Here is a 23,696-nt window from a genome sequence, read left to right as displayed (position 1 = left end):
ATGTAAAATTTAAGAGTGGTTGAAGAAATCTCCAACTATGCTCACTTCTATATGAGCTCTGATTTTGGCATCTGTTTTGAACTTGAATCCTGCTAATATTGTAACTACAAATATATATATCCAAAGTTACCACAACAAAAGAGAAAAGAAGAAAGCAAATTCACTAGTCATTAAATTTTCACCTGATCTAGCCCTCACATTTGATGTTTCTACTTTGAATCTTTCAAATCCTTTCCAGTTTCCAGCCAGATTCGAGAAGAAAAGATTTTTTTTTCCGGATAAATATTCAATTGTTCTGAAACAACCCAAAAACACACTTTTGGATGCTCATTATTTGACTGGAATGAATTTGAGGTTTTTTTTGGGGGGTGGAAATGGTGCTTAGTCAACAGGGTAGATTCGGAATCCGAGTGTTCTTAAAAAACGACGAAAACCATTTAAGTGAGAAGCCAAACACCCGGGTTTTTCATATTCATGATCTGTCTCGAATTCTTCGGTAACAGTAGATGAAGGGGAAGATGATTCTGAGGTGTCAAAGAATTCCCAACTTTTGGATGAACTTCCAGGCGAGTCAATTTGGTGGGCCGTAAGAATCCGATCGATAGACCCAGGGGTACCAGGGCTTGAGTCACAATCTGACTGAGGCGTGACAGGGTTCATAGTCATATGCTCTTCAGCTGAGGATCCTTTGTTGAAAGTAGTCAGACCATCTTCACCCAGTGAGGTCCCTAGTTTGCTTGAGATATCGCTGATGAATGCGGCTTGAATCAAAGATACGGATATTGTGAGGATCGCAGCGAGGATGGCGAGATTCATGATGAGATATCTAATTGGTTTACTATAAGTGTTAGACGAACAAATCCGTGACAAAAATTAAAAGTTTACGTATTCCAAGACTCACCAAGAAAATAAAGCAACAAGACTTCGAAGACGTTTTTCGAATGAAAATCTATGATATCTAAACCAATCAAGACAGTCAAGAGGGTGACCATATATGAGATCAGGTCATTTAGAAAATATATTTCTAAAAAGCTAATTGTAGCCAGTTGGATGATAAAAATAATGGGGAAACATACCAAGACAATTAGGCAGGTCAAGCAAAACAACAAGATGATCGAAAAGTGAGGGAGCAATTAGCAAAGGAGTCAAACTTCCATACCCTGTGAAGAACGGCTGAGCCACTGAGTTCCAATTCTTTTGTGCTCATCGAGTCCTGACACTGGTGACACGACGTTGCAGTCGTTTGCATCTCTTCCTCAGAGTTGTATCGTATTGACTTTCGACACGTAGAATCGTGTCTCATATTGTGGAGAACCTGATTTTGCCCGTCTGAATATTTATTCTCTGCTCATATCACGTAAATGTTGTATCAATTGCAATACCCTTTGTGTGAAACTACGAGCAGTGCACTGTGAAACCAGCAGAAGAAAGAGTAGGCTGAGCCGCTGGCTGCTCAATTCTCTCATGTGATCAAATCCTGGAACACGATGCTGGATTTCCTTGCTTCACTTCCTCAGAGTTGTGTTTAACTTTGAGGATGTAGGCTGGTCTGAGTCTCATATTGTGCAAAAGCCAATTGTGGTCGTGTTGTAAGATAAATAGATGTCCTTCAATTCTTCACTCTCCGCTTGTATCACGTCAAGGTTTTGGTGATCATGATTTCTTTTACTTGTCGCTATCAGAAGTGAATAGAAAGCGGAAAGGACAAAGAGAGGGGATTGACTGAGCTGCTGGTTGCTCAATTCTCTCAATTCATGTGATCAAATCCTGGAACCCGATGCTGCGTTTGCTCGTGTCACTTCCTCAGAGTTGTATCGTGTTAACGTTGAAAATGTAAGCTGGTCTGAGTCTCATATTGCGAGCCAAAGCCAGTTGTGCTCGTGTCTGACACATATATTCCTGTCGATTTCTCGCTCTCCACTTGTATCACATAAACTTTTTACCAATTGTGAATTCTTTGACGCAGTACCTAGTGGAATGAACAGAGAGGAGAAATTGGCTGAGCCATCGGCCTGGGGCCATGGAATTTTTCATGGCAAAAGTCTTGGAACAGGATGCCGCATTTGCTCACGTCACCTCCGGCGTGTCAAATCTTAAGATGTAGCTGGGTCTGGGTCTCATGTTGTGTAGAAGTCAATTGTGAGCAAGTATGTCACATCTCCTTGGTTTCTTCGTTCTCCACTTTTATCACGTAAACGTTTTGTCAGATATAGGGCGCGGCGAACGCGCAAAGAGGGGCTTAGTTGAGCTTATATCAATCGCGACTTTGATTGCTTGAAGCCATAGGTATTAGACAGTGATCAATGGACCGTAGGGAAATTAAGTCATAACTGCCAATACAATATCCAAACGTTCAAATATATCGATGGATATAGGGTAGTATAGCAAGTCTTAAATGTGATCGAGACTCGAGAGTATGTTTGTATGTTTTCCAAACCATTTGGTATACCGCATGATGGTTTACAAAGACCTTTGAAAAATTTCGTCATAGCCAAACTTGATAAGATTAGCAGGGATTTCAGAACAACTCTATATCCCGGAGAAGTCTGCTTGACTCCATTGTATGCACATTTCCATCATTACTTTACTGCTAAAAGAGTGATGTACACCACACGTGAAGCTTTGATATGAATACCAAATTGTGTTATGGATTGACATTCAGTGGTACATCATCACGCTTGATTCCTATGCTGAGATTACCTCTCAGATGCTTTTCGTTATATTTCTTTCATCACAATAAGTTGTATAATTACATTCATCCTATTTACCAACACTTTTCTTGACTTCAAATCAAGATTAAAATATGATACTTATTTCAACCCTTTTCTTATCATCAACACATATTTACACTCTTCTAATCCATCCCAATCCCATAAAAGAAAACCTATACAAACAAAACAATTCATAAAAACTTGATTCAAAACCTACTAAAAACCCCAAGTAAATGTTCAAAAAAGATTCAATTTAAATCATTTCATCAAATAAGTCCCAAAATAAAGAAACCAAAAAAACAAAATCTATGCATTAAATGGAGTTTTTTTACAAATTTAATAATTATATCTTAGATAAGAAATCTGGTATAAAGTAATGTCTATTTCCAAAAGATTCTAATAAGATGAAGACGACTAATCATAAAAACAAAAAGTCATCAACCTATGTACTTTTGTAGCAATTCTAAGCAAGTTATAAGGTGTAACAGAACCCAATGATATCTAAAAACTAACACCTATCTTCCTAGCTAACTAAAGTTTATCCTCCAAATGTAAACTTTTAGTGTGTTACAGAACTGAGCTAAGTGACTACTTCAGTGAGACGAATAGGTTCTATCACTGATCTCTCATCAAGACTAGTCAAATCAGCTACCAAACTATCTACTTTAACTTTCCCCAAACTATCTTCTTGATCTTCTACTTTAACTTTCCCCAAACCATTGTCTTGATCTTTTACGTCTTCAATCCCTTCATCATCATCTTCATCATCTTCATCATCATCTTCATCATCATCATCATCATCATCATCATCATCATCTTCAGTATCAAACTCTTCAGACCCACTCAATGCATCACTTGACAATAACTTGGGTAGAATCGATGTTGGATGAACAGATAGAGTAGTAGACCGATCATCAGGTAAAATAGATTCGATCAATCTTTCTTCTCCGATCTCCATCTCAGTGTTTTCTAAAAAATCATTCTCGACCAAAAAACTAATCACTGAACTTAAATCGGCTATATCCTGTTGAATATCTTTTTCTAACAACTATTGAAACCGAAAAAACCGAAAAAAACAAAACCTCAACACACTGTTTTCAGATCTTGATTGATATGTTGATTCTTGGCCTATAACAGTCTTGAAAAGTTTGAATTTTGCAAAAAAAAAATCACACTTACTTTTGAAAGTAATCCAGATCCTGAACCCGACTGAACCTCCATGTTTGTAGTAACTTTATTCTTACTAGACGTCTTTTGTTTTTTCGTCACCTTTGAAACCCACAAACCACATAAACCCAACGATAAATAAAATTAAATACCCATCAAAAAAACGGAATGAACTTTAAAACTTACTTGATCACGAGGAGGATGAGCAAACAAACAAGAATCACCACGTTTACAATTCCTTTTGATTTTCCACCATTTACAAACCCTTGTGTTCTTTCCATTGATATTCTTTTGAATAACTTGATCAGTTTGATTAACAGTTTGGTGATCATGGATAGGATCATGTCTCAAAGAATCGATCTTGGTCACTTTGATTTCTATCTTACTAGACACTGCATCTTTTATATGATCCATATCTTCATTCTCGTCATCCGAACCTTTATTCGTAACTTGATCATTACCTACACTACCTTGAAAGACTTCAGGTTTCGTGGTATTGACAACACTATTTGTGGAGCGTGATTTTAAATACCGATCACGTAATACGGCTTCCTCATCTTCATCATCGTCATCTAATTCATCATCTTCATCTTCATTCGGTCGAGCTCGTTTTTGAGGTAAGTTTATAGCTGACCCATCTTCCGAACCCCGAGACGTAACACCACGTGGTTGTCTCAACGCCAAAGTTCCCACACGAGTCTTACCGCGTCCAGACTTGACAAGACCTCTACCTACTGAACGCTCTCCTCTACCAGATCTAGACGTTTGTGAAGAGTCCTTTGAAGCCTTTAAAGCCTAAAGAAAATCAAGTTAGTCAATGAAGAACTCAAAAGTAAGATCAAAAAGATCATGTCACCTTTTCTGCTATCACTTTTGAACTTGGCCATCGTTTACGTCTTTCTTCTATCCATTTCATTACTTGTTCTTCAGTTTGAAGTGCATATCCTAATCCTTGAATCGTAGCCCTACATTTGTTTTTTCCCCCCAAATAAAACCAAGTGATTAGTAAACTTGAAGAAATTTTTGAAAAAGGTTTTGGGGATTACCCAGCTGGTCCATCTGGTCTTTTTGACTTGCTATTAGGTTCTTTACCAGGTTTGAATCTTAAATGACGATCTTCCTAAATCCAAACAATTCTCCAATCATTAAAAACTTACTTTAATCATAATGGGAAGAGAAAAGAAGTTTACCTCATGAATTTCAACGGATTTTGAATTACCTTCGTATTTACAACCTGGTTCTGAACATTTCGTATGTGTGTTTTGGTGGATTAGAAGGCTTGGAAAACTTTGGAAGTCTTGATGACATGGTTCACATCTGTATCTGAGAAAAGATTCATTTTGAAAAAAATCAATTCATCATCTTACAAAAAAAACCAAAGAAAAGCCTAATTCTTTTGTGATAATTTCAACTTACTTTTCATGATTCGAATTTCGATTTTGATGTTTTGGTTTTTGATGAAGATGATCAGAATACGAACCAGTTTCATCACCTAAAGCAGTTTTAGAAATCGAATATCCTTCAGAAGTGACCCGAGGAGTAGGTAATTGATTTGACGAGTAAAAAGAGTTCTGATTTGATAAATGATTCATTGGTACATTCTGTGAACTCGAATACATCGGTTGAGGAGAGTACATTGAAGGATAATTCATATGGTTTATTGGTGCATAAGGATTCGGATAGGTCGGGTTAGATATCATTTGTGCGTTGTATGCTTGGGTATAAGGGTTAGACATATACATTGGGTGAGAGTTTGTAGGTTGGAACACTTGGGATGGATAGGTTCGTGTAGGTTCACTCGAATTCTTTGATACCATTCCGGTTGAAGAAAAGTAATTCGGGCTAGTAAGTTGAACAGCTTGATAAGTTTGAGAAGTATTGGTATAAGGAAACGTAGGAATAGGATTGGGTTGGGAAAGGTTTGGTGTTGGATAGGTTGGTAAGACGGTTTGGATGGCTGAGTTGATAGATGCGGTTAATGGATTTGTGAATGATGGGGGTTGGCTTGGATGGTATGGATGATGATATGAATTCGTTGGTACTGATGAACTTGAGAAATCGTTAAAAGTTGTAAAAGTAGATTGATGATTCGATTTTGTAACTTCCATTTGTTGGTCTTCAACAGCTGGGTATGAGTATTTGTTAGGATTCAATGTACTTTCTCTGGTTGAATGATGATTTGAAGTTCCTCTTCCTCTTCCTCTAAAACCTCTTCCTCTTCCTTGTCCTCTTCCTCGCCCTCGTCCATTTCCTTGAGTATTGTTGGTTTGATAAGAAGTCATTGCAAGTTGAATGAGAAATTAAAACCTAAAACCAGTTCATGAACGTCTTGCCAAAAAAATTAAATTTAAATTCAAGCTGGAGTGAATCACGTGACTGGATGACTGTAACAATAAATTACACATGTAGCACCACGTGATATCTCACCGACATGCGAGGTATCCATACAGGTGACAGCCAAAAAACTGTATGGCACTATAGCTCAGTTGGTAGAGCGCCTGCTTAACATTTGTGTTCGCATGTTGTCCTGGGTTCGAGCCCCAGTGGAGTCATTATTTTTTTCCTCCTCTTTGTCATCTCACACATCCTTAAGGCGGCTTTGACATGATTCAAACAACGATGTGGGTGTATTGTCATTAAATAGAAATGATCAAAAAGTCTTCAAAACCTAGGCTGGACATGAGTCTGTTTTTTTGTTGCCAGTAACCAGTTAGAGAATCCTTTTTGCAAGATGTTTTGAATGACATCATTTCAGAGATTCTTGAGATTCTTCTTGGAAGATTAGATGAAAATATATTTTATGTATACGCAAGTTTGGGTACACATATCCAGTCTAAGAATTATGAATGAGGTGATATGTACGCAAGTAATCTATGAAAGTTTAACTTGGCATTAGTAGAGAAATCTTGACTGTTTTTCGGTAAATGAGATCCAACTCGGGCCGGAACTATAAAGTTGATAGTTCCGAAGCAAATAGTTTATAAAGACTTTGAATAAGTATACCTATATCTTTGCGAGTTGAAGTTGAACCTTTGAATCTTTCTCAACTTCATAAAATGTCAACCGATCATCCAAAAGTTCTTCGTTGGGCAATTCTGGTAAATTTCTTGATGATGATGAATTCATCTAAAGATCTAAAGAGTTGATATCGGTCTTCGTATTTGTACTTCTAGGCTGCTGGTAAGATATCAAAGTGAGTTTGTAAACTTCTTGTTGGTAGTTTGATCCAATCATATCTTCTGAACCAAGAAAATCTTTCTTCTTTTGTCATAGAGTGTTTGTAGATGATTTATTGATCGATCCAAGGACCCGAGAAGTTACCGATATATCACACAAGGTTAACCAAATCCTTTTCTTTATAAATCACATACATCAATTCATTGAGTTTGATTTTAATCTATAGCTCGTAGCAGTTGGATCAAGATCGATCGAAAGAGCTCAAGAGTTTATTAATAGTTTTGAAAAACTTAAAGGAGAAAAAGTTCAAGCTTATGGATCATATGAAGAACTTTTCAATGATCAAGAAGTCGATATAGTTTATATTGGTATATAAATACCTATCCTTATCCTTCATCTCTTGAACATCTAATATATCTTAAAACATTGGTAACTGATCTTAGTAAAATTCCTTTTTTGGGGGTTTTCTTGTGGAAAGGTTCTCCTCATTCTTTACATCATTTACATACAAAATTATCTCTTTTAGCCGGTAAACATGTTCTTTGTGAAAAACCAATGACAGTTAAGTCCACTCCTTCTTTTCTCCAATCATTTATTTATTCAATAACTCATGAAAGAATTTTGACTCTTTATGTATTTCGAATCGATAAAGGTAAATGCAAAACAAGCTGAAGAAATCTTTAAGATATCAAAAGAGAAAGGACTTTTTGTGATGGAAGGTAAATTTTGAAAATCAAAAAATCTTGAAGGATGAAACTAATTTATTGAAACCAAAACAAAATGGATGGTTGTTGTATGTAGGTCTTTGGACACGATTTTTTCCATTAATGACAAAGTTACAAGAAGTGATCAAGTCAGGTACAATAGGAAACATCTTACAAGTAAGCATAATTTTCTTCAAATAGAAGATAATCTAAACATCATCAAAAAGTATCGAAATCTGAAACCATGACTTCTTTGGTTTTCATTCAAGGTTCATGCTGATTTCGGTATACGATTTGATCCAAAAGAATGTACTTCAAATCATCGAATCTTCGATCCAATGTTAGCTGGAGGAGGATTACTAGATCTAGGGTAAGCTACTCCAAAATACCAACTCATAGTACAGATTCCAAAGTTCATACTTTTCATGAATCATAGACCGTACTCATGGACAATGTTAGCCATGACATTATTACCGCAATCTACCTTACTAAAAGATCCTAAGAAGATGAATGGAAATAAAGAACATTCAAATGATGGAAACTCATTGAATGAAGAATCTTTAATGATGCCTAAGATTAAATCTTCAGCTGTGATGTATCGTCATCCAGATGCGAAACCAAACTCATCAAAGATTGACGCATCTACCATCTCAATCATCGAATTCCCCACCTCTTCAGGTGAAATCATTCCAGGGTACGTCAATCTTTTTACAGATTCTCATTTTGATAAACCAAGATTGGATTAATCTTCTCGAATTTTATGGATCTTAGGATTATGGAAACTAGTATTACTCGTCCAACTTTAGATGATAGAGCAGTTACCATCTATGGTTCCATGGGTCAAATCAGAATCGCTTTTCCAACTTGTGCTCCTCATGAGTTTTATGTGGTTCAAAATAATGTTTATACAGATGATATTCGAAAACAAAATTCAAAGCTTCAAAAACCTGTTGAAAAGAAATACGAGTTTTCTATACCTGGTACGTTGTTTTTTTCTTTGTTTGGGGGTTGGTTTGGTTTTGATGGTTTCTTGGGGTTTTCTTGTGTGGTGAGTTTATAGGTGATGGACTTGGTTATAGTAAGTGGATCCGGTTCAAAAATTCTCATGTATAAAAAGTTTGATGAGAATTTTGTTTGGTTTTTTTTTTCAAGTGTGGCAAGCTGATGAAGCTGCTAGATGTATTTTTTCAAATCAAATCGAATCACCTCGTATGTCACATCAAGAAACAATCTTAATGATGAAGGTATAGTGTTCAAATCGATATCTAATCTTGTTTAATATTGAGCCTGAGGGTTTTGATTTTTTTTGGATCGTATTTCTTTGGAATATGTAGGTGTTTGATGAGATTAGAAATCAAATTGGATTAAAGTATCCATCCGAAATTGAAAAACTTTGAAACCTTCAAAACAAATTTAAACAATCAATCTGTGTTCTATTACTAATCTTGTGTCTTGAATCACACAGTTTGTTTTTATCTTACCAACGCTTTGAATGTCTCTTGATTTGAGCTGCTTGTATATTATATATGTATGACTTGAATATTATTAACAAACAAAGATAAGTCGATAAGGTTTAGCAAATGGTGTAGGATCATTGAAGAAGCTATTTATGAATGAAGATGATCTGAAAGTATGATGGGAAATTCATTTGGCACAGGTTTTATTTTGACGCTTTGTGGTTCTTGGATAAAAGATGAAGAGAATCAAGTTGAAATGATTTGGTCATGAAATGGATGTTTAGAATGGATCTGTTTGATTCAGATTTGTTAAACAATCCTGGTTTTTGACAGCCCTTTTGGTTTTGTATGGTGCATACATACAGCCGTTGTGACAAATAATGGTTTTTTTTCCTCTACTTCCAGATTTTACTTGGTCTAAATCATTGTGGAATAAGTTACATGTGTTTGGGACTGGGAGACGCATAGGGACTAAGCGTTAGGTAGCTTATGGTGTACGTGGAGCGCTACCGCGGAGCGGTAGCGCGAACGAAAGTTGTATTGCGTCGTGAGAGACTTAAACAAAGAATCTGGAAACGATAGAGAATCGTGAAAGTAGAAACAGATGTGTCAGCCCCCATGGGGAGGAACGAGGAACAACTACAACTTCCTAACAGAAATAGACAGAAAACAGAAACAAAACAGTATACTACCTTTGCTAGAAAGGTTGCTCGCGCGACCGCAGATGAGAAGAGAAGAGATCCTGAATTTGGCCGCAGCCTGCTGCAAAGCCGCTGCGCAGCCCAAATCCAAAATCGGCCCGATCACAAATCTGGAATAGGTTTTGGCTGTTGAGAAGATCTGAGCTTGGCGTGAAGAGTTTCCAAAGCTAAAACGCGAGACGGCCCCGGAGGGTCTGACTCGTGGATTGCAGATTGAGAAAACCGGAGACCCAAGGGGCGGCACTACAACACACGAAACGGTCGAGCTGTACAAACTGAAGCAAACATGGGTGGGAGAGGTGGGTGACAAAAAAGTTCGTAATAAGATGTTTGAGAGAATCAGGAAGAACTAAATTGTTGATAATGAAGATGGATGAACACACAAATCTTATAAAGTAATAATGGTTTGTACAAAGTAGAAAGACTAGATAGGTAAAGAGAGAAGAACACAAGATGATTCTGAATTCTCGAAAACCGTCAACAGGCTTGATTACCAAAGGAATGATCTATAGATCAATCTAGAAGACCGTGAAATAGGAAACTTTCCCGACACTCCGCTGAAAGATCTACCCTTGCAGGACCCCGGCATGCTCTTATAAGGGGTACAGATCCAAAAATGTGACTTTTGAGCTTGCTCGGAAACTTGTCCCTGGCTTTACCCATAGCTTTAAGACACGTTTAGTCTTTTCAATCAGCTGTATTGGACTTAGCGACTCTGAAATTCAGGCAGAAACCGGTAAAATCCAAGAGAACGCTGTTTAATCCCATATGTCGTATCTCCGCGCGAGCTCAAAAGTCACAATTCTAGATCTGTACCCTTCATAGGAGCATACCGGGGTCCTACCCTTGCCCGACACCGATTCCCCTAAGTTAAAACTTGTTCCAACTACAATCAACAAAATCGACTTGACCTGCTGATCTCTGGCTTTGGGGAGATCAATCATAAAGCACACATATCTAGCTCATGATGATTAAATCAAGCATACAGCGAATTTGCGCGACTTCTACCGGGCTGCCAGTGTGATAAGTGCTTGGTTTGAGTATGTGCACAAAGCAGTACTGGTTGAGTGGTTTGGCGCCGCCCGAGTGCCTGTGTGGCAGTCTGGCTGGCATGGGTTCAAGGCTGGCTGTTTGACTCTTTTTGCTGGAATTTGAAAGACATATCAGATTCACATTTTGTGTCAGTGCAATCATTTTCATATCATAACCTCGTTTGAGCTCTTGACTGGGCAAGAAGAATATGTAAATGATTTTTTTAAAAAAAGACTTGTCCTTTTCCAATGAGATCGAAGTGGAAAAAAGACAAAAGAGCACGCCGGCTCGAACACATTACTATGTGTTGAGTCGGTTTTTAGTGAAGGACCACGGCAGCAAACCGTTGCACCAGATAGACTTTAAGAATATGCACTGAGGTGCATGTTCGATTTCATCGAATGAGAGCTGGGCTCCGCTGCATGATTGATCCTGTCTACCCAAGTTCTCAATCTATTGTAAGCATAGTTATAATGAGTCTCGGAATGTGGCAAAGACAGAGACCATCAGCAGGTCAAGTCGATTTTGTTGAAAATTTGTGATCGGGCCGATTTTGGATTTGGGCTGCGCAGCGGCTTTGCAGCAGGCTGCGGCCAAATTCAGGATCTCTTCTCTTCTCATCTGCGGTCGCGCGAGCAACCTTTCTAGCAAAGGTAGTACGCCTACATATGGAAGAAAAGGAAATGATAAAAGAGAGAAAAAAATAAAGAAAATAAGATACTATAACAGAAAGTATACAAAAAAAAAGGGGGCTACTAAAAAGCGCCCGCAAATAAAACCTGAGACCGCCCGCTTTTAGAATCCGGTGGTTACTAAGATTGTTGGACTGAACTGTGGTTCAGTCCCAAGGTCCTGATCTGTGTGATCGTTGGAATCCAATCAAACAGAACCAGGCGGTCTTGAAAGTTATCGAGAAGCCCTCAAAACCTCCCGGTACACACATCTCACAACCTGGATAGCAAGTTGCCACCCGAGTTGCCGAGCTTCTCCCAGAGATCTACTTGTGTGCAACCAGACTCTAGAGTTCATACAATATTTATAGGGCTCGCTGGTGGGGCTGATGTTAGGAAGGGATCCTGAGTACAAACCAAAAGGCTTTTACACCCTCCTCCTAGATTCAGACTCGATGAAGCTAGAATTGCCTGTATGTCTGCCAGTCTCTTCATTTGGCAAGTCTTGAAACTTTGACCAGACCAAGTGAGGGATCAAACCCCATTAAACTGTTTGAATGGTCACAACAGCTCAGAGCCTTGAATCCTGTTAGGTTTCTAGCCTCATTAATTGTACAAGACAGACGATAGTTCAGCCTGAGGGGGACACTGGAAGGGGCAGGTCGCGTCTATTGATTTGAGTGTCTTTTGAGCAGAGCTTAACAATCCAGTTGAAGTTAACAATCAATATGGTGGATGAGATATGTGTAGCGGGAGGTTTTGAGGGCTTCTCGATAACTTCCAAGACCGCCCGGTTTCCGTTTGATTGGATTCCAACAATCACACAAATCAGTACCTCGGGACTGAACCACAGTTCAGTCCAACAATCTTAGTAACCACCGGATTCTAAAAGCGGGTGGTCTCAGGTTTCATTTGCGGGCGCTTTTTAGTAGCCCCCCAAAAAAAACATGACTGAAAGGAGATATGAAAAGAGACCTTAAAACACCAGAAATATTTTTTTTTTTCAGGTGAGGGTGGGCGGGAAAAGAAACTAAAGCACTAGCAAGAACAGACAGTCAAATGTGAGAGAGTAGGAAGAGGTGTATGATGTTGAGAATGATGAAGAATGTGGGAGAAGGAGATGAAGACTTGTTAGAACATTCGAATTGAGTTTGGGGGAACAATAATACTATAGTATGTAATGTTAACAAACAACTTCATTTAGACACATCATTCACAAAAAGGTGGCTTCCTAATGTAAACTCGTATAGGCAAGGTTTCATTTACACATTCGTGATTTCCTTTCGCCGTGCTTTCCCTTCTTGGAACACTTTGTACCATATTTCACTGAGTTAATCGAGCACCAACCACGAGGAATAAGTTACATGTGTTTGGGACTGGGAGACGCATAGGGACTAAGCGTTAGGTAGCTTATGGTGTACGCGGAGCGGTAGCGCGAACGAAAGTTGTATTGCGTCGTGAGAGACTTAAACAAAGAATCTGGAAACGATAGAGAATCGTGAAAGTAGAAACAGATGTGTCAGCCCCCATTTTCCGCCCACCTAAACGGCAGAATGGTGATGGTATGAAAGAGACTTGTGATGAAGAGAAATGGGGTCAAAAACCAATGATGCCTGCACGAGTTATACGCTCGTTGGAGAACAGGATCAAAGAGCGTGTGTGGGAATAGCATCCTGCAAACAATACATGTTTGGGAAATAAAGAAGATTTATAGGCTTACGAGAAAGAATTTTTTATAAAGGGGTGGTAGACGCTGGGGCAAATGAGACTTCAGCTCCCAGGTGGCCGTTTGTGGACAGAGGGAATTGACGTTGGAGCGGCAACCGCATGATAGGGTGATCTCGTATGTAGGTTTTGAAGGCTTCGCTTGACCAGCGGCCTACATCTTGTATGTAATCTAGAGGAAGGCCAGCACGGGCCAGGGCAGAGGCTCCTCCTGAGCGCATAGAGTGGCCAGACTTTTCTTTCGAGAAGAACTTGCGGAAACGACGTAGAAACCAAGACCTGGTAGGGTGTTTCCCTTTGCTAGTGATAAAGAGAAAAGGCAACATGAGGAAAAAATGATCTCTGTATTTGAGATAACTGAGTAAAGCTTGGACTGGGCAAGCGCCAGAAATGTTGCACTTGCTGAGAATGACTGAGCAACCAAGGAAGAACGGGTCGCTTTTGTTGTAGGGTAGTGTATAGCGCAAAAAGCCGCTGCACTGAGATACGACTAGGGAGGTGCGCTTAATAACCTTTCGGCTGTCTTGGAGGGTGGAGGCGTCCGGGACCGCTAACTCGCCTAAGCGATGTAAGCCGTGAAAACCCGTGGTGAGCATGGCAAGAAAGAGAAGCGAGTCGAGATGTTGTGTCGTGGAGGAGTGAACTAATGACAAATCTTGGATGGACAAAGGCTCTTTTCTGAGAACGGGAGACGAGAATTGCCTTTTACAACCCTTCATGACGTCACGGACATCCTTGCTGTTGGTGATGTCGGTGATGTTGGGGAAAGACGGAGCGAAAGCAGAGGCAATACCCGATAGATACGCTTCGACGGTACGAGGAGATACTCGTTGTCCTGTGCGAGGGCTTATACGGCGACAGGAATGAGAGATGAACAACATGAGGAGCTCTTTAGAAGGGACAGGAGCGAGCGACTCCGAATGACAGAAATTTAGAAACAAAATAATAGCACAACGGTATTTAGCTTTAGTAGTAGCCGCCAACGCTTGATCTGCATCAGCCCTGGCGATGGCGAGCGATAAGTCGGTTTTCGAAGAAAAGGACATGTTCACAAATTAGCTGGATTAAAACCACCATCAGGTAGCACTGAGAAAGCGTCCAGGGGGGAAAGAGCGGTCTCTCTTATAAGTTTTCTGACATCGCTGAGCTCGCCTCGTGACAGCGCGTCCGCGAACACATTCTTGACACCCGCCAGGTGGCATACGCGAACGTCGGCTTCCGCCTTGAGAATCCTAGTGATAACCGCGAAAACAACAATTGTACCTTCTCTACCGGTCAATGAGAAAGGAAGAGGTCGCAAACATTTGACGAGTCAGAGCAGATGAATAACTTCTTTGCCCCACGCTCTAGACTGATGAGGATGGCGTGGGAAGTCGCCGCTAATTCAGCCCAATAAATGTCGCGTGAAGGCAGAGGGAATTTGAAATGAAATCCTTCGATCGAATTTGGAAGCCATATCCCTAGCCCCTCGGGACAGGCGTCAGCTGTACACAGGAAATCTGCTTCGCGGATCGACCAGATAGATGACGTAAGAAAGAAATTTCCGGAGGACCTCTCTAGCTGGTCCGCCAGCCATTTAAAATCACGTTGAACGGTTTTGTTGTGGGGAACTACTAGAGATTTGTGCTCTTTACTGCTGATCTTCTCCCAGGAGGACTCAAGAGCCCACCGACCCATAGGAAAGGAATTTAGCCCCCAGGAGGCCCAACCAAGAAGTGACTGCCATTCACGAAGCGTCTTTGATTTGGATAACGTGAAAGAGCGCGGAGCAGCAATCAAGTCCGCCTTTTTGTCGTCGGGTAGGGAGAACAAGAGCTCCTTTGCCCTCACGAAGTGGCCGATGATCTCGATGTCAATGCCTTGGATTTGTTTCTTCCATTTCCAAGGAATGCATAGAAGGTCGAAGAGGAGAAGCAACTTTGCTTGGTCAAGAGGAACCCGGTGGTTTTGGAACGTCACCATTGAATGCAACGGGCTGACTCCCCAAGTATCGTCCATGAGATTGTTCATACGGGAGATACCCATACGAGTTCGCGCGATCCACAGCACCAGAGAGAAGAAAGAGCACCAGATCTTGGGTGGCGCTGCGGAACCGAAATTGGCGCATCAATCAATGTGAAACATGTTGTTGATACATACTACCTGGCGCAGTTGCCAGGCAAGAGCCATGGCCAAGATTCGGTAGGCGTTTTGGACGTCGGATTTCCATAAGACCAGAGGGATCCCGCGTTTCACCAACTCCACCATGTATGGCGCGAAAGAGATTAGGGAGTCGAAAGACACACATACTCGGTCTTTGATGATGTAGTCGTTCAGGGACGGTTTCCCATAGCTCATATCGGTACAGACACGCAGTTTTGTCAACCCTTTCTTTGAGACAAGAAGAAGAGGGGACACCTTCATACCCGGCAGCAGGGTGTGAAACCCAGGAGAGTAGCGGCCCGCTTGGACTTCTTCATCGCAAGCTTTTGTCAATAGTTCCGGCACTTGGTTGCACACTTGATGGTTCTTCGTAAAAACAATATTGTCGTAAGGGAGGTCGCTCATGGGCCAGAAGCCATGACGCAAACCGCGAACCACCGAAGCCACAAAAGGTTGGTTCGGATGGTCTTTTAGGAGAAACTCGAACATGCCTACATCGATCGGGGAAACGATTTTGAAGAACTCCTTATACTGTTTGAGAGCATAAGCTGCCTTCTTATCGGAGGACAGAGGGGGTGGCTTGTCTAGGGGACTTGCCCACAAACTAGAATCGATCACATTTGAATAACCGGCGGCGCCCGGCCATTCCCATTCATAGCCACGTTTGAACTTCCGCGAACCGTAATCGCGGTCGGCCATCTCGCGTAGGATGTCATCTTTGAAGCAAGCAGCATCGAACAATAGACCCTGGGGGGCACCCGAAGGTTTACTTGGGGTGGAAGCATCGTTTGTGAGGTTTGTTGCACCCCAGAACATCGCAGACGCCATGAATCCTGCCGCATGTCGGCGGATCCGGGCATTTGTTGACGTTCCATCCCCTGCAGATCTGTTGATTTTTTGGAAGGTTACTCGTATCTTTGAATTTGAGTCCATCTCTGGGTGATCTGGACAATCTAGACTTCTCTGATGAAGCACGAATCGTAGGTCTAGAGGAGCTCCCTTGAATCGGCCGTAGGAATTCGGACTGTTGGCTCCGTCTACTGTCTCCTTTCGGCCAAGCCAAGGCTTTAACATGATCGAGTTCTCTGCTGTCGAAATCCGCAAAGGAGAGGTGGCGGCTGGCAGCAAAGACTTTGCGCATTTCTGCATCATATCGTATGACGTCGCGCCAGTTTCCCTAGTTAGGAAATGAACACGGTATGTACAAACCAACTTATTGTCAGCTTTCCAGATATGAGTCTAGAGATGGGTATGTAGTAAGAGGTATCCTTGGTAGCGTCATCCGCGGAACGAAGAAGAGACCCACAGGGGGTACTCATGTGATGGGAGGTAGTATGATTAGGAGCCGTAGAGGAAGTGTATTTGCTTACCCTACGTGTGAAAATAATCTCCAGCGACTTGACGTGTCTGGTGTATTTTTCAAACAACATAGCTGCTGAAGGCTGAGACACCCGTACGTAGATATTGTGTGGTATGGATAAACCCCGGTTGGAGAAAAAAGGAAAGAAAAAAGACAGGGTATGTCAGAGAGACTTCTTTGACGCCATCCTGAATACATTTGGAGTAGTATCTTTACATGTTCATAGGGGAAAATGAGCAAGACAGAGGAGGTGTAATGTATGGAGTATCGACGGATGGAGATGGTCCCCTTTGTGAAAGGGCACCTATCGGAGTATATAACAATTTTTTAAACTTACGAATGCTGCAGAAACAAAATGCTAAGAGCGTTACGCCACTCCCCGGACTCGGTGAATTGACGAGGTTTAATTTTTGAAGCTGCATCTTTGTTGGTAGACTTGTGCACGTGTTCAGAGGAATCTGGAACCACACCAGCATTGATTTTTTCAAGTTCGATATAGTTGTATTGTAATAGGTCCCATACCAGGGCGCTAGGAAAGTTGGCAGGCTTATCTCCCACCCAGCAAAACGAATCAACTGCATCTTTGAGAGTGTTACTCCTATATTCGTTTTGATATTTTCTGATATCTCTTGATTCTTGCGTAATATCTTTATCGTTTTCATCTTTGCGTTTGGCGAAAGAGTATTCGTAGTCTGAGTCTGCCGAGTCAGAGCTGTCAGAAGAGCTGTTACGGCGTGATCTCCGTTTGCGTTTTCTGCGACTCTTCTTTGATCTCCCTCTTTCTCTACTTCCTGTGGATATCTGCCACCCAATTGTAGACCTTCGGGGTTGGCTTGGCCATTACCCTGCTGTTGTCTCTGTTGGTCACCGAGTTGTTGTTGTTGTTGTCGACGTTCTGGTTGTTGATTTCCCATATGTGGGGTTTGAGGAGGGTCTCCATTCGGTGGGAAAGGGGGATAGATATAAGGGATTTGGTTTTCGATAGGAATGTCTTGCGGGGGTACAGGTCCTCCAATAGGATAACACCATCTGTTATGACGTCTGTCAATCTCGACTGCCTGGATAGTGAACGCGGAGAAGTGTCTATGGAATTCTGGATGCGTAAACGGGATATAAACCGCGAATTCTGCCCTAAGGGCCAGCATTGAGTACGCATTACAGCCTCCGTAATGTTCATAGTTTTCGAGTATGTTGAGAATACACTCTGCCACCGTTCTATTCTGATTTGCTGCATTTGCTTCCATGAAAAAGAAACTAAAGCACTAGCAAGAACAGACAGTCAAATGTGAGAGAGTAGGAAGAGGTGTATGATGTTGAGAATGATGAAGAATGTGGGAGAAGGAGATGAAGACTTGTTAGAACATTCGAATTGAGTTTGGGGGAACAATAATACTATAGTATGTAATGTTAACAAACAACTTCATTTAGACACATCATTCACAAAAAGGTGGCTTCCTAATGTAAACTCGTATAGGCAAGGTTTCATTTACACATTCGTGATTTCCTTTCGCCGTGCTTTCCCTTCTTGGAACACTTTGTACCATATTTCACTGAGTTAATTGAGCACTAACCACGAGGAAAAAACATTTTTTTTTTCGAAAAAAATATCTTCGTTCTTTTTTTCAAGTGGGATCACATGAATGAAGCTGTTGATTGATTTGACAGTTTCCCACGGAATCACATATACATTTCTCGAAGCAGCTCGCAGCTTTGGTGGATCTTCTGGTAGGTTCCAATCATCTCAGAGGTGTCAGTCGGCAGGGCTCCTCTGCGATATCATCGTTTTTTTTTCGCCAGGCCCATATCCATTCCACCTCGACATCCATTTCCCTAAATCATCACCAATATGCCACCGGTAACTGTGTTTCATTTGTTTCTCCTTACCACTTCTCTCTTTGCTCATATTCCTAGTTTTCAGATTCGATTGGCTCATCACAGCCCAGAAATCAAACTCGCTGTTGTTTGCTTGGCCCTCACCGGGGTTCGGTTTCAGGATATTTCCCAAACCCTTGGAATGGACCTGGCGCTTACCTCCGTACGCCGCTGGGTCAATCTCTATCAGGAAACCCGTTCAGTGGTCACGAACCCCATGGATCACATGGATCGTGGCGCTCCGTTAATCCTGGGTGGACCCGAGCGCCTTTTTGTCCTGGACAGCCTTCGCCTCGACCCGACTTTATATTTAGATGAACTTCAAAGCAAAATTAGAGATTGGTTTAACAAAGAAGTCTCCATCAAGACACTTTCTACCAAGCTACGAGATCGCCTGTGTTGGACACCAAAGAAAGCGCGAACCGTTCATCCCAACCAAAGTTTGGCCGCGCGAGGGGCTTACATGGCAAGAGTGCTTGATATTGACCTTCGTTGCCTCGTTTTTGCTGGTAAGCTTTCCTTTGACATGTGGAGTGTGTCAGTAAAAGCTGATTGTTCATGTTCTTTCACTAGATGAGACCGCCATTGCAAAGCGCCGTTTGTATCGCGAGTACGCCCGAGCCCCCATTGGAGAACGTACGCCTTGGCTCGCTAGGCCCACTCAATCCGGCCGTTGGTCAGCCTTACCTGCCATCTCGCTTAATGGCTTATTGGTGATCACCATCAAGCAAGGAGGATATTCTTGCCTCGACTTTGAATCATTCTTGGAGAACGAATTGGTGAGTGAATTTGGCCGTGCAAGGTACGATCAGTATTAACTTGCTGATATTGTTTTAATAATTATGTAGTTACCGGCCATGAATCCATGGCCGGCAACAAACTCTGTGTTAGTGTTAGACAACGCCCCAATTCATCACAGTGGCGCGGTTGCTGAGTTGTGCGAGGCTCGCGGGGTCAGGCTATTGTATTTACCGGCGTATAGCCCGGACCTCAACCCGATTGAGAAGGGGTTCTCTCCTGTCAAAGCCAGCCTCAGAAGAACCCAAGGACTTCAAGGCGCCATTGTTGTCGCAGGCGAGCGCGCTGTTGTATGGGAGACCATGATGGAGGTTTTTACTGAAGGATTGTGCAACAAGTTGTTCAAGGGTAGTGGTTATATGTAGGCAGGTCTTTTGTTTATCAGATGTTGTCAACGCTTGGGTCATGTTATCAGATGTGGTCAACGCGGTGGTGATGTTTGAGTATACCTTGGATCCATGTATTGTTTGTTTTTTTTTAAAAAAAACAACACAGTGCCTTTGACGAGTTCCTGTTCAAGGGTAAGAAGTCTTTTTCCCAACTGATTCTCGAGCACCCTATGAAATCGTTTGCAGGGAGTTTTTTTTTCATCCTGCAATGGGGATTTGAGGATCTCTGATGCTCGATTCTCTTGGGAGGTTGTTCAACTTTGGAATGATTCCATGAATGAACAATGAATCATTCATAAGTCTCATTGGCCGAGACTTTTTTTTTGTGCTCACTTTGGGTTTCTCGCATCGGTCCTCTGATGACGAGACACTTCAGAATTTTTTGCAAAACAGCCCTTCAAGGCCAATTACAACGTGGACCATCCAGGTCAAGACAAGAAAATTTAATCGGCAAGCTAAAGGTAGAAAAAAACGGAATAACAACGTGTATGGGCCTAACAACGTGTATGTAGGAGTAGAAGATCTCAAGTTAAAACAATCATTCGGAGTCATTTATGGAAAGATAGTATAGTCAAAGATTCTTCAGGTGTTGTACTGCTCGGGCTGTACATCGAATAAGAGTTTGCTTGGGGGTAGGCGATTTCGCATATTGGGCATCCGCTTCCGCGGCAGTCTCGAGCAGGCGAGTGGCCAAGTCAAAGGTCATACCATGACCCGTGAGGACGTTTGCCGTCATTTGCACGCTGGGGACGAGATCAGTCCAAGAGGTGACATTGGCCTTGCGAAGGATCGAGCGTGTGGCCTCATCGTTGCGGGGTACATCACATTAAAACAGGAAGTCATCTAAGAGGGTGTCATGAGTGACCACGAACTCCACATCGGAGTCAGAAACGTAAGGTTCGGACTCCGGGCAATCCTTGCTGGTCAGGAGCGAGATCAAATTCCCCTTTCGAATGCCTAATCCTGAAACAGTTGGGGAGGACAGTCAGCCTTTTGAGGATCTTCCATGCGAGGAGGGTGATAAGAACTCACCTCCTCAACCTTGACCTTCTTTTGGCCACCTACCTCCCTAAGAGAGGGAGTTCGTGCCAAAAAACGTTTGGCGGGAGATGGAGAAGGGCTTTTCGGCTCTTGCTTAACCTTCTTTTCAGCCGAGGAGTTGTTTGGAAAGAAGTTGCGAGAGCCTCCTGCTTGGGGCGCTATGGAGGTGTGAGCTGGTCAGGGGACCGGGTAGCGTTTCTTGACTCGGTTGTCCACGTTCATACTCTTATGGATGACCGAGTTATTGAACATTTCCCTCTTGTATTCCGCCATGTTTGGTGGAATGCCGCGGGTTGTTTAACCATTGCGCTGTAGGAGAAACCAACATCAGCTTGAACATGGACGAGAGGAGACCAGGGAATTACTTACAATTGCCTTCGCCCATATGAACGCACATCGATGCGTGAACCAATAAAAGAAATTTGGGTCCCAAGGCGCGGTCAAGATGGCTCCATCGCCCCCGAGGGCTGTTTTGAGGTGGCCTTGGTAAATCGTGGCGGCCTCAGGTTCAAGATCTTTGGCAGCTTTGACGGCCTACCGATACAGACAAGGCTCGGTTAGTCAGAAAGAAACAAATACGAGACAATGAGGGACCTACCAAGGTCTCTTCTTGCGCTGCAACGGTTTCCTCTTTCGAAGCCGCAAATTCCGCTTCAATTGGGTTGGGCCCATTGGTCCCTTGTATATACGCCATTGCTCCACTAGCCTACATGACCAGAATATGTAGAATATATAACCAGAACGTGTCAGTTAACAAAGCCGAAGATAAACATGATAAAGTCAAAACGCTCACCTGAGCGTTCTTCTTTTCCTTGACTTGAGGTTTCTCCAACGTGATGTTGATGCTACCTTTTGAGCTTCGACTTTTGCCCAAGTTGGTCACAAACTCTTGATATCCTTTGAAATCGATCAACTTGGTTTTCTTCAAACCAACAGTAGCATTCCAGTTCAGCAAAGGCGTTAATGCGCTATTGAGCACGACCTTCTTGATCCCGGCAAAGTATTGGTCACACAAGTTGCCCACCAAATCCTTCAGCTTGTTCAGCGACTTTCCGTACAGGAAGACCTTGAAGTCTAAGACCTGACCGTCCTTGAAGTCCGAATAATCAATAACGGCAAACTTCGGAGCCGGTGCAGCCCTCTTCTTCGCGGCGGTGACTTTCGAAGAAGACTTGGATTTGGCCATGCCAGGAGCCACGTCAACCGTATTGTTCGTGTGGATCTTGAAGGTCACGGCGATTGTGAAAGACTGGCTTTCCTCCATTAAGCGACGGCTTTCCGTACCTTGACGCCAGAGGCGCTCAAGCGTTGGATGACGTGCTGGGGCGTCGTCACCGTCCGCAATCAAATAAGCCGGATTGAAAACTGGCATAGAACCATGTCAGTACTGTGAACATGAGTCACATTCAGAGTAATGTGACTTACCCTCATCGGCATCCTTGTGCTCGTGAATCAGATTTCCAATAGGTTCGTATGGCATGTCTGGCAAGTTGGATCAACACCGAGACATCAGCGTATGATCAAACCCGAATACAATTTCGAGACTTACTGATGTGGACTTGGATTCGCTTGGATGTGGCCCAGTTGAAGTTGGCGGTTAACGTGAAAACACTAGCTTGGTGAACAACCCTAAAACTAAAGAAAACGGAACGTGGAATCGATGAGTACAGCTGTTACAAAAGCAGAGGATGATAAAGAGTGAAAAGGATGAACCAAGCTGAATTGCTGGCCAAAAAGTGGCAAAAGATCAAAAAGAAATGAGGTGAAGTGGGATGATTTGGTTTATTGGTTGAATTGCACGTCGATAAAGGGATCCAAGAAGACTCGATGTCACCGCAGTTCTTCTTGCCATCCCTTGTTCCGGCCGGCCAGTTCATCGCAGAGCAGTGGGTGGTAAGGTCGTGAGTCTTGAACGAGGGATGATCAATAAGAAACCCTGCTCGGACAAGGAGTGGCCAATTAGATAATGTGGTCGCAAGATTGATGTGCAAGAGGAAACCAAGATCCTCACCCACTGGTCAGTCGAAAATGCCCTAGAAATTTAAAGTCAGAAACCCAGTAAAATCTGGGAGGGAAAAAAAAACCATTATTTCTCACAACGGCTGTACATCATTGTGGGTAATGCTATGACTTTTCCAGACATCAATGAGAGTATGTAGATAGACCATTGTTTCAAGGCTGGTCGATCAGCTTGTGATTGATAACCTGTTGACCGTGGAGGGCAACCAACGGTAGCAGGTTAAACATCTAGAACTTATTGGACAGTTTCCTTTTTACCAACCCCTTACCTATGTGGACTCCTTATTAGATAATGAAGTTTCTTTCACATTCATCATGTATGATATCATCATTATCAGTGTTACTGTTAGTTTCCTCTATGACGTCACATTTTACTTCCTGCTACTATGCAAATCTTGTACCATGGTTTTAAGAGATCTTGTTAGTGTATAAGAATGTATGTATTCTCTCTTAGTACATAGTTTCCTTTTTTTCTTTCATCCTTATATTTTGTTTCTCATCAGGTACATTTTGCTTTTGCGCATCAATTGTGTTCTCATCACTGTCTTACTGAGTCTTTCAAAGCTTGACCTTCTATAGGTCATGAGCCCAGTATCACTATAGATCACTTCTTGTTATTTCAATTGTTTCATGAGCAACTCCACTTTTGAGAGTGATCAACTTCCCAGGACTCCTAGGATTCTTTAGTCAACTCCTACGATCAACTACATCAATCTGCTTCCGACGTCTT

The 23,696-nt window shown here is 42.1% G+C and overlaps 4 protein-coding genes across 4 annotated transcripts; 1 reads left to right on the top strand and 3 right to left on the bottom strand.

The window, feature by feature from the left end:
- Positions 1-3,291: 3,291 nt before the first annotated feature.
- MELLADRAFT_90718 (uncharacterized protein) lies at positions 3,292-6,160 on the bottom strand (the record flags this gene model as incomplete). The annotated part of the gene is made up of 8 exons (XM_007413858.1): positions 3,292-3,759; positions 3,804-3,839; positions 3,891-3,980; positions 4,065-4,673; positions 4,735-4,843; positions 4,925-4,998; positions 5,069-5,201; positions 5,295-6,160. 8 exons carry the CDS (start codon positions 6,158-6,160, stop codon positions 3,292-3,294), a joined length of 2,385 nt encoding a protein of 794 aa, XP_007413920.1.
- A 774-nt stretch (positions 6,161-6,934) lies between these two features.
- Positions 6,935-8,601, top strand: MELLADRAFT_117492 (uncharacterized protein; the record flags this gene model as incomplete). Its single annotated transcript, XM_007413877.1, has 10 exons — positions 6,935-6,976; positions 7,052-7,071; positions 7,152-7,215; positions 7,282-7,423; positions 7,534-7,616; positions 7,708-7,774; positions 7,857-7,936; positions 8,029-8,129; positions 8,196-8,453; positions 8,531-8,601. Coding segments are annotated over 10 exons (927 nt in total), but the record flags the coding sequence as incomplete, so codon positions are not given.
- Positions 8,602-15,957: 7,356 nt separating this feature from the next.
- Positions 15,958-18,091, bottom strand: MELLADRAFT_90715 (uncharacterized protein; the record flags this gene model as incomplete). The annotated part of the gene is made up of 5 exons (XM_007413857.1): positions 15,958-15,967; positions 16,020-16,664; positions 16,858-16,929; positions 17,185-17,393; positions 17,579-18,091. The coding sequence occupies 5 exons, from the start codon at positions 18,089-18,091 to the stop codon at positions 15,958-15,960; spliced, it is 1,449 nt and encodes a 482-aa protein (XP_007413919.1).
- Positions 18,092-20,477: 2,386 nt separating this feature from the next.
- Positions 20,478-22,427, bottom strand: MELLADRAFT_66109 (uncharacterized protein; the record flags this gene model as incomplete). Its single annotated transcript, XM_007413856.1, has 5 exons — positions 20,478-20,708; positions 20,939-21,049; positions 21,546-21,653; positions 21,741-22,312; positions 22,373-22,427. The coding sequence occupies 5 exons, from the start codon at positions 22,425-22,427 to the stop codon at positions 20,478-20,480; spliced, it is 1,077 nt and encodes a 358-aa protein (XP_007413918.1).
- Between the last annotated feature and the right edge of the window lie 1,269 nt (positions 22,428-23,696).

Source organism: Melampsora larici-populina, assembly GCF_000204055.1.
Source record: "Melampsora larici-populina 98AG31 unplaced genomic scaffold MELLAscaffold_39, whole genome shotgun sequence".
NCBI lineage: Eukaryota > Fungi > Basidiomycota > Pucciniomycetes > Pucciniales > Melampsoraceae > Melampsora > Melampsora laricis-populina.
Note: the sequence above shows the minus strand (reverse complement) of the source record. Positions and strands in the feature narration are given on the sequence as shown.